The 11,690-nt window shown below is 38.3% G+C and overlaps 1 protein-coding gene across 1 annotated transcript; it reads right to left on the bottom strand.

Moving 5' to 3' along the window:
• Window positions 1–9,110: 9,110 nt before the first annotated feature.
• On the bottom strand, window positions 9,111–9,941 carry LOC122033869 (UDP-glucuronate 4-epimerase 1-like). Its single transcript, XM_042593025.1, has one exon. It carries the CDS (start codon window positions 9,939–9,941, stop codon window positions 9,111–9,113), a length of 831 nt encoding a protein of 276 aa, XP_042448959.1.
• Between the last annotated feature and the right edge of the window lie 1,749 nt (window positions 9,942–11,690).

Below are 11,690 nucleotides of genomic sequence, written 5' to 3'. Positions count from 1 at the left end.
TAATTAGGATTAGTTACCTAATCCCTAATCACCAATTAGATTAGGAATCCAATGGTTGACTAGGGTTAATTACCCTAACCCTAACCATTCCATTAGATTAATTCTACACACAATCAACAACTAATTACAACATCCAATCAAACCTACACATAAATAACTAATCAATCACACTTAACCTAATCCATCTAGAACAAGATCATCAAACTAATATTCAATTTCGAAACATGATCTACAACAAGATCAATTATCCTATTCCTTACCTCAAATCCAAGGTGATCACCAATAGATCACAATCAAAGGTGTTGCTGCCGGTTAGGGAAAGCTGCTGGATACACCTCAAAGATCACAATTCCAGCATCACAGCAACAGAACCTCATTGGATTGGATTCACCTCCAGAATCACAGAAACTAACCTCACTGGATCAGTTCAAAGTGAGATCAAGAAATGGAGATCACATAATCCAAACAATGACCTAACAATTATACCCTAATAGCTCACTAATGGAAACAACTAGGGATGCTTACCGCGTGCAGAATGGAAGCTAGAACCCAACACAGTAGATCCAAGCCGACGATGAAGAGGAAGGTTACGGCTAGGGCTAGGATTTCCTTCTGGATCAGAGATCTGCTCATACGAAGCAGTGATCTGAAGGGGAAAGCACTGACGATGAACCTAGGGCACGGTTCAGAGAGAATCCAGTGAAGAAGGATCAAGAATCGACACACAAAATCCTCAACAGTCAATCAAACAAGATCCCTTACCTTCACATTATACCTAGGGCATAGCCTGTCGTCGTGTGGAAGGAAGCAAAAGACATCGGTGATGTAATCGGAAGAGAGGAAAAGCTCAAGAAACCATCCTCTGTCATCGACGCACGCTCCCGGCTTCTGAATCCCGACGATCTAGGGCACGGATCCGCAAGGTAAAGGGTGAAGGCTAGGGTTCGGATCTCCTATCAACTCCACCGAGAGATTGCCCGCACAAAGGCGATGACCCGGAAGGAACCGCGACCTCCAAGCTAGCACAATCGATGGAGAAATGGGGTGCTCAACCGCCGGCAATAACTTCCCCTGGTGGCGTCGTCGGCGTCAGAGAAGAGAAAGGAAATGGGCAGAGGAAAGAGGCGCGTGAGTAGAGCGCATCGGGGAGAAAGCAAATCGGAATCGGCGTTAGGGAGAAGGAATAATAAAAGGGATTTATAAATAAATCTTTTTCTCACTTAAATGGGTATCCCAAACAAGCTTTATCCGTACCCGAAATTGATCCCCTCAAAACCCATCGTACGAGCTCCGAAAAATTCCCAGAAAATTTCTAAAAATTCCGGAAAAATTTTATAAGGCTATTTCCCAAATAACCTTATTTATTAAATTCTTCCGAGATCTCACACAACATCTTTATGTAAACTATTTTAAAAACTATTGTTTTACCAAACTTGCTTTAAAAGAAAAGATATTTTTGAAAAAAAATACTTTTAAAAAATTACGTGGAAATACTTTGCAAAATGTTTTTGCAAATTTTAGAATTTTTGAAAATCTTTTATAAATTAAAAAAAAAATCCTTTCAAAGTTTTCGAATTTTTTTTTATTTACTCCTCTCTACAATAAAGGTTTTTCTGAAAACATTGTATCTTTGTAAAATTTATTGTTTTAAAAAAAAAACTAAGTTTGTAATGTTTGTTTTGCTAAACTTTATTTAAGTTGTTAAAAAACTAGCTTTAGTTTGGTAAATAGACCAACTCCTTGATTGAATTGCTATTATTTCTGCTTGATGCATAGTTTTTTTTTTATGTATGTCAAAGGAGGATAATAGTCAGTTACGTTAAAAAAACTAACTCACTTTATTCAATTTAACTCAATGCTTTCTTAATTGTATTTTTTTCTAACTTTAACCCAGATTGTTGGTGCAAGTTGCACTAATAATCAGGTTTTGAAGTATGATAAATAGGTTAAAGTTAGATATGTTGTTTGTCTAACCTTTATACCAAGTATGCAGGAGTTGACTAGTTTGAAGGACCTGATACCAAGCTGCAATTCAGCTAGGTTCACGGGACCCGATAGTTGGTGTGAAGTCCAGATAGGTCCACGGGACCTGATATCTGGCGGGAAGTCCGATTGGGTCCGCGGGACCTAACAACCATCCAACATCCAATTAGGTCCGCAGGACCTGACAATTGACGGGGAAACCTGGTGAGTCAAAGGCAAGTCAAATGATTGTAGTTAGTAAGTGGAGGTAAGCAGCTGGAGGAGAGATCTAGTGAGGAGCGTTCCCGGTTGAGGGAACTGTAGGCGTCTGTTGGGGTTCAATAAAAGTCCCACATTGGAAAGATTTAGTAAAGATCATGGGTTTAAAAAGAATCCATGATATCTCCATTGGCATGAGGCCTTTTGAGGAGAGCTCAAGAGCAAATCTGTCACGCCCCGTGACCAAGACATGCGACACCGGCGTTGCTCGCAAATATAAATACTCGAAAACAACAAGCCTCATAAAGTGCATACCAAACCAGTAATAAAATAACGAAAATATTATCTTTACAATCCAAAATCGAAAGAGTAAAAATAAGGATAACATGAACTAAAAGGGTGAATCACTTGGAAACGGCTTCATTACCAGCCCCAAAACATCTCCTACTCCTCCTTCTCAACTTGTTCCTAGTCTTTATCTGGGGATGGGAGTAAAGGGGGTGAGTGCTTGGGAAAACACTCAATAAGTGGGATCGATCGAACATAGTACGACAGAATACAAAATATAGCAAAACATTTGGAATTCATGATGAAAATATATTTCATGAAACATGACAGAAACATAACTTAATCGAAAAGATATACTTTTATCAAGATATTCAAAATTCATAACAAAAACATAACTTAATCGAAAACATAGCACTTAATCAAAAACATAGCACTTAATCAAAAACATAGCACAATTAATCATCTTATTTTCCATGGTCTTACTAATCAGTCCCCTATATATAATTCCTCTAAGGGGTGAGGCCATATATCGGTTATTATTACCCACCGTATCAGGGACATATATCGGTTATTATTATCCACCACATCAGGGCCATAACTTATCATATCTTATACTACTTTCAGAAATTCCCTTTACCATATCTAACTTGAGTCAAAACAGTGCATCTTGGAATAAAAAGAAATGAATTTGCAATATAAAATGACAAAATGTAAACATATTCTACAACTATACTCGAAACGAAAAGCCCACTTACAGTCACCAACTTCTTTGGCATTGGACAGAAACTTTACGAGACTTGAACTTGATACAATCCGTTAGGTGCTAGCCTCTTGGATCGACAAAGTCTTGGAAGCACTACCGATCTCTTCCGGTAGAAGAAAGCAAAGAAGAATCTGATGAGGGAGACTCGGAGAGAAGGAATTCCCCCTTGAGTCTTTCCGAGGATGGCTACTTATAACCTCCAAGGAATACAAAGGGTTAAGGTCTCAATTAATTCATCATTTATGATCTTCATTAATTAAGAAGATCAAGAGTTATAGGCTCCATAAATTCTTTATTTATGACCTTCATTATGATGACCCTTCAACTTCTCCATTAATTAACATTATGATGGCTTTTTAAATTCTCCATTAATCATCATCATTATGGTTATTCGAATTCTCTCTTTTTTATATCAAATAAATCCATATTTGATCTTGATATCGACTAGCTTCCAATGCCATTGTTTATTTTCTATGTGCTATGCATGCGACCCTCTAGGTTTTATACACGAAGATAGTGTAAATTCATACACAGACTAAGGTAACCATCTAGCAACAGTTTTAGCCACCCAACATGATAAAATTATAAACCACCATGAAAGCATAGACAGATAAGAGCTCCACATGTGACTCATTAAAGTATCATGATGAAGAGCATAGAAGAAACATATGAGTAACTAGACCCAACATTCGAAATCCCTAAGATCCAAACCTACACCTGACACAAAGTAATCATAAACTTGGGTTCAATGGTATTAAGATTTCTAGGAGTTGAACCTAACTTAACCTTTAAAGGTATGCCCACTAGTGTTCATCACCATGTCCAAAATCGGGTCTTCACATCCCACCCTCCTTATTGGAAGTTTCATCCTTGAAACTTGAGCTCGCTTGATCTTTGAAGAGATATGGGCTTAGATCCACGGATCATAACTTGGTAAGCTCCCCGGGCTTAGGTCCCCATATCATAACTTGGTAAGCTCCCCGAGCTTAGATCCCCTAATCATAACTTGATAAGTTCCCCGAACTTGAGTCCCCGGATCATAACTAGGTAAGCTCCCCGAGCTTGGGTCCCCGGATCATAACTTGGTAAGCTCCCCGGACTTAGGTCCTCGAATCATAACTTGGTAAGCTCCCCGGACTTAGATCCCCGCATCATAACTTGATAAGCTCCCCGGGCTTGGGTCCCCGGATCATAACTTGGTAAGCTCCCCGGGCTTGGGTCCCCGGATCATAACTTGGTAACTACTTTAGCATGTGCATAAGCATAAACCCAAACCCATACATATAACCTTAAGCATAAACTTGCGCCTAAACATGAATAGGATCATTTCATGAGTTTTAAATACCCAAAACATACACCTAACATAAACATGATCACTTCATAGGCATGGACATAAATACAAACATGTGCATAAACATAAATATGGTCACTGCACAAGCATGGGACATAATTATAAACATGTTGAATCTATAGCTTACAAAAGCATGAAACCTGAAACTAGTAGGTATTATAAAGGTGTTACAACATGATTGAGTTCTTAACTAATCCAAAAATACACATAGCATGTGAAGTTATCATGATGACAAGCAAGAAGAAAACGTACGCCTATCTAAACTAGAGCTCCAAAAATACATGTAGCATATAAAGTTATCATGATGTCCAGCAAAAAGAATTCATCAGTTTTTTACTAAATTAGAAATCCAAAAATACATATAGCATATGAGGTTACCATGATGTCAAGCTAGAAGAAAACATAAGTCTACCTAAACTACAAACTAAAAGTACTAGTAGCATGCAAAGTTAACATGATGAGGAACATGAAGCAACAAAGCCCACCTAAACTTTAATTCCGAAATCTCCTAGAGTCCATAAAGTTATCATGTTAAGGAGTATGTTTATCACAACCTACTAATCTAAATTTCCAAAACGAAATACACATAGCCCACTAACTTGCCATAGTGTGAAGCAAGAGTAACTCAAACCTACTAGACCAATTTTTTTTAAAAAAAAACATACACTTAAACATGATCATCGGCATAGACATGAACATAAACTTAAACATGATCTTGAGTATAAACATGAACATGAACCCAAAACACGGTTATCCATATTCATCACCACCATAAATTTATCAAGATATGGTCTAAATACTCTATTCATGAGATCCATGAATGTTGTCGTGGTATTGGTTAAGCTGAATGGCATTCCCATGAACTTGTAGTGTTCATTCTTGGTTCTAAAAGCCATCTTTGGTATATCTTCGGCCTTAACCTTCGGCTGGTAATAGCCTAACCTTAAATCGTGTTTGGAGAACATTGTAGCTCCTTTAAGTTGGTCAAAGAGGTCATCTATCCTTGGAAGGGGGTACCTATTCTTGATTGTGATTTTATTCAATTCTCAGTAATCGATACATAATCTCATACTCCCATCTTTTTTCTTCACAAATAAAACTGGGGCTCCCCACGAAGATGCGCTCGGTCTGATTTGTTTTTTGTTTAACTCTTGAAGTTTTTATTTTAGTTCTTTGAGTTCCGTCGGGGCCATCTGGTAGGGTACCTTTGATATTGGCGTTGCACCTAGTGCCAAATTAATTTCAAAGTCTACTTCACCGTCTGGAACTGTGCCAGGTAGTTCCTCACGAAATACATCTGGGAAGTCTTGAATGACTGGAATTTCTTCTAGCCTGACCTTAATCTTCTCTTCCACCTCACTTATCATAACTAGATAGATTCCATCACCGCTCCTCATGGCTTTCCAAGTCTGAGATGTGGACAGGAGTAATCTCTTTTCCTTGGTCTTGCCATCGTAGATGATTTTTTTTTCTTGGCTTAAAGTCCAAAGTTTGACATTCTTCCTGTGGCAATCCACTAATGTGTGGTTCTTGGCCAACCAATCCATTCCCAGAATGGCATCGAACTCAGCCATATTTAGTTGAATCAGATCAGCTTCGAATGTATGGCTACGAATACTTACCTGACAGCTTCAAAGCAACTTATGAGTTTCGATGGTCTTATTAGTGGGAATAGCTACTCTATATGGTTCACTAAGTATTTTAGCTTTGAGTCCTAACTTCATAGTAAATCTTTTAGATATAAAAGAATGAGTGGCATCACAGTCAAACAATAATTTTATTGATTAGAATGGTACCTACCACCACATCGCTTGCGTCTTCCGCCTCTTCCTAAGTCATAGAGAACACCTGAGGATTGAACTTATTCTCCTTTGGTTTATTCAGGACTGCAACAGAATTTGATACTACACCTTGTTTCTTGGGTTCAGGACAATTCGTAATTCGGTACCCCATCTTTCCATAGTTGAAGCATGCACTGGAGATCCTATGGCATTTTCCAAGATGTCTGAAGTTACAAGTAGGACATGGCTTAATGCTTTGGGAGGGCAAAGTGAAAGAGGGTCCTTTGGATGACCACTTGATAGGTTGGATTTTAACCTTTGTTCACTTGGGGTTGCTAAGCCTTACAGGGTGGTTTCTATGATGGTAGCGATGGCCATTGTTGTTGCGGTTGGCACAGTTGGGTTTATGGTTGTTCCGGATGGGTCTATCAACCATTTCTTAAAATTGGATGAGTGATGGTTCATGATAGTTCAAAGATAACTACTTAAGTAATGACAAAATCAGATTTTAACTTTCCTACAAGAAGGTATAGGCAACCGGAAACCTTCCTGAAACGGTAAAAACATGATTTTGGAGGTCTAAATGATGGAATTCGATAGAAAAATGGCATGTGTCATGATGATGGGATCGTGTTTTTTACTAGTTAGCCATTTCGGAGGGCACTAGCCATTTGTCAAAAATCCAACTTCGTTAGATTTGCGTACAAAATGCCCCAACCAGATTAAAAACCTGGCTTTGATACCACTTTAATGTCACGCCCCGTGACCAAGACGCGTGACACCGGCATTGCTCGCGAATATAAATACTCGAAAACAACAAGCCTCATAAAGTGCATACCAAACCAGTAATAATATAATGAAAATATTGTCTTTACAATCCAAAAGCGAAAGCGTACAAATAAGGATAACATGAACTAAAAGGACGAATCACTTGGACACAGCTTCATTACCAGCCCCAAAACATCTCCTGCTCCTCCTTCTCAACTTGTTCCTAGTCTTTATCTGGGGATGGGAGTAAGGGGGGTGAGTGCTTAGGAAAACACTCAGTAAGTGGGATCGATCGAACATAGCACGACAGAATACGAAACATAGCAAAACATTTGGAATTCATGGCGAAAATATATTTCATAAAACATGACAGAAACATAACTTAATCGAAAAGATATACTTTTAGCAAGATATTCAAAATTCATGACAAAAACATAACTTGATCAAAAACATAACACTTAATCAAAAACATAGCACTTAATAAAAAAATATAGCACTGTTAATCATCTTATTTTCCATGGTCTTACTAATCAGTCCCCTATATATAATTCCTCTAAGGGGTGAGGCCATATATCGGTTATTATTACCCACCACATCAGGGCTATATATCGGTTATTATTTGTAACACCCATAAGATCTCTAATAATTTCATATGAATTTTATCATGATTAGAATGGGTCTTATGTGAATTTTCCCAAAAATAAGAGAAAATAGAATTAAACAGAGGCATGACCAAGGTTTGAACCTTGGACCTCTTGTTAGATGCATGTATGTGATAACCAGTAGCCCGGCAGGAGTGTGCTGTTAGGAAAAGAAGGGAGATTGTAGTTAAAGTGAATGCCCTTTCACTTAGAAGGAGACTTAGAAGGAAAAGTTTGAGTTGCCTTCTTCCTCCCTAATGAAAAGATGAATTTGCTTTCTTCCTTCATTTAGAATAAATAAGAGAAAGGAAGGGAAAAATCCATTTTTTTCTTATTCCTTCCTTCTCCTTTCTCCCTCCACCGAAACCTAAGCTCTCTCCTCTTCATTGTGTCGAACTCAAGCCAAGGAATTCTCTCTAGGAAAAAGCTTCACAAGCAAGGGTATTTTCATTAGTAAACCAAACGAAAGGAAGTAAGTATCTTCCTCACTTGCAGTACAAGTAGTTCTGTGTGTTTCATGTGTTGAGAATGTTTAAAAAAAAATCTAGGATTAGGTTATTATATGTTTCGGCTAAGAAGGGATAAAAGCTTTAGAGGAAGTTTAAGACCTCAACTACGCTTGTTTATTAGTCCTCATGATATGTAGACCATTATATGATGTTAGTATAGATTTTTCATGCTTCATGTTGCTTAGAAATTCCATGCCATACTCTTAGGGTTTCGGCCAAAGAAACATAAGAGGATTAGAGACCATTTAAGACCTCAACTATGCTTGTTTATTAGTCCTCATGATATGTAGACCATTATATGATGCTAGTATAGATTTTTCATGCTTCATGTTGCTTAGAAATTCCATGCCATACTCTTAGGGTTTCGGCCAAAGAAAGATAAGAGGATTAGAGATAATTTAAGACCTCAACTATGCTTGTTTAATTGTCCTTATGATATGTAGACCATTATATGATGTTAGTATAAATTTTTCATACTTCAAGTTGCTTAGAAATTCCATGCCATACTCTTAGGGTTTCGGCCAAGAAAGATAAGAGGATTAGAGACAATTTAAGACCTCAACTATGCTTGTTTATTTGTCCTTATGATAGGTAGACCATTATATGATGTTAGTATAAATTTTTCATGCTTCAAGTTGCTTAGAAATTCCATGCCATACTCTTAGGGCGTGTTTGGTTGAGGGTTATCGCTGATAACCTTGGTATGTTATCAAGGATAACTTTGTTTGGTTTAAGTAATAATTGATTCCGGGTAATGCAACATTCTCGCCACGTCATCAATCAGGGAATATAACCCGGAATAGAAAAACCTTGGAAGCCTTAGGTTTTCTACGATTCCGGGGTTAACAAAAATTTCATTCCAAAATTATCCTCCAAGAAACGACGAGCAAGCGGACACTGTGGAGCAAATCGTCGGGACAAAGCAACGACGATGGTTCGCCGACTGTGGAGCAAATCGTCGGGATAGAGCAACGACGATGGTTCGCAGAGGAGGGAGACAGAGGAAGAAGCCCAAACGATTGCAGGCTGCGGATCGGCAGACTTGCTGGCTTCCAGGAGGGCGACGAGACCGGCGACGTTGCTGTGAACGTACAACGCTGGATTCTGGATGGCGTAGCGGACGCCGGCCTCAACGGAGAGATGCATCACATGGGTGAAGGGCACAGTGTTGAACAGCTTAGCGAGGAGGTGCGCATCGTTGACGTCGCCCTCGACGACGAACACCCCATGGGACGCGAGCAGCACCTTGCGGGCCTTCTTCAGGGAGGGATCGTAATAGGCATTAAAATTATCAAGCCCGACCACGCCGTCGCCGCGGTGGCGAAGGGCTAGCGATACGTGGGATCCGACGAACCCCGCCGCGCCGGTGACCAGGACAGTGATCCCTTTGGGATGGCGCACGGCGGCGGAAGCACGGATCTGGCGTTCCCAGTGGAGGTCACCCCACGAGGCGGATAAGTATCGGGACGAGGTGTCGACGAAGCTGTGGAAGCTGAGATACGAAGCGAAGAGGGCGATGACAAAAAGAACCCACAGGAAAAGAGTGCTCGCCGAAGCAAAACAACGTTGAAGTTTGCGGCTCACCCCGTGCGTCCGTTCAATCTTCACCTTCCCCGGAGTCGACGGGAACAGATCGTCCTCAAGCATCCTGACCATCATCTTCCCGGCCTCGATCCAGATTTTTTTTCCCCTCTCTTCAATCTTTGTAACAAGATTGATTGAGATACCAAATGTCAGAGATGATTGGTAAATTTAAAATCAATTATAAATTTATTTATTACATATTTTATCAACTTATTAATTATTAATATTATTAATTTAATTTAATTTATTTTAAAAAATTAATTGAATATCAAATTCAACTAAGGGTAATATAGTAAATATTAAATTAAATTATAGTATTACCTTAATTGAACCAAACAACGTTAGGGTTATATTTTATTCCCCATAACCTTAGTTATGTGATTACTAGGTAATCACATAACTAAGGTTATGTATGATAACTTGAACCAAACGCACCCTTAGGGTTTCGGCCAAAGAAAGATAAGAGGATTAGAGACAATTTAAGACCTCAACTATGCTTGTTTATTTGTCCTTAAGATATGTAGGCCATTATATGATGTTAGTATAAATTTTTCATGCTTCATGTTGCTTAGAAATTTCATGTCATACTCTTAGGGTTTCGGCCAAAGAAGGATAAAGGGATTAGATACAATTTAAAACCTCAACTATGCGTGTTTATTAGTCCTCATGATATGTAGACCATTATATGTTGTGAGTTTAAGTTTTCATGTTACATGTTGTATTCAAAAGTTTAGAACCCTACCTTTGGGTTTCGGCCAAGATGAAAAAATAAGGCTTAGAGCAAAGTTTGAAATCTAACCATGCTTGTTTATGCCTTTTTATGATGTATGATCTCTTATATGTTATAGTTTAAGTTTTCATGCTTCTTGTGGTATTAAAAGTTTAAGAACCTTACCCTTAGGGTTCGGCCAAGATTGAATGAAAGGTTTAGGTAAAAGTTTTAAAACCTAACTATGCTTGTTATGTTTCATCATGATGTATGATTCTTGATATATGGTTAGTTTAAGTTTTCATGCTTCATGTTGGGTTAAAAACCTAGAATCCCACCTCTAGGTCTTGGCTAAATTGTGATTTAGGTTTTGTAGGAAGATCAAAACCCTAACCATGCATGATAATGACTTTCTATGATAGAATATGAAATTATGTCACCATGTTATTTGATATGTATACTCATGCCATCATGTTACGATTCCTATGATATGTTATTATGTTATGTGCACTTTATGTCATCATGTATGATTCCTATGATATGCTATATGCACGTTATGCCATCATGTTATGATTTCTATGATATGCTGCATGTTACGTGTGTTAGCTAGAGCCCTAGAGCCAATCATTTGATGATTGTATTATGGACTTGTTGTATCATATTCTATATAAATAAAGACATTTGGTTTTTGGTTATTATACTTACTTGTATTTGTGCCTAATAAACTAAGTATAATAACGTCCTTGAGTAGAAGGTTCTTACATATATCAATCGGTTAGCTGAACCGATAGTGAGATGATATAGGAAACACTACTCTTAATCATTCCTAGTCAAGTATTAACATTCAGGGACAATGTTAATGTAATAAGACTAGCATGTAGGTCAACTCGATGACTTGATCTCACAAGTCATGGATATAGAGATATCAAGTTGACACATGGGTATGCATTAGAGAATGTATACTGAATGACCCGCCATGAGAAAGTATCATGTATCGTTATATGAGTGTCATATACTTTCTCATGTGGCTATTAGTATGACTACTAGTCCTTGGACCTGAAGTCACCATGGATCCCTATATAAGGAGTTATGTACTTTAGTTTCGTCAAACGTCA

Source organism: Zingiber officinale, chromosome 11B (genome assembly GCF_018446385.1).
Source record: "Zingiber officinale cultivar Zhangliang chromosome 11B, Zo_v1.1, whole genome shotgun sequence".
Taxonomy (NCBI): Eukaryota; Viridiplantae; Streptophyta; class Magnoliopsida; order Zingiberales; family Zingiberaceae; genus Zingiber; species Zingiber officinale.
Note: the sequence above shows the minus strand (reverse complement) of the source record. Positions and strands in the feature narration are given on the sequence as shown.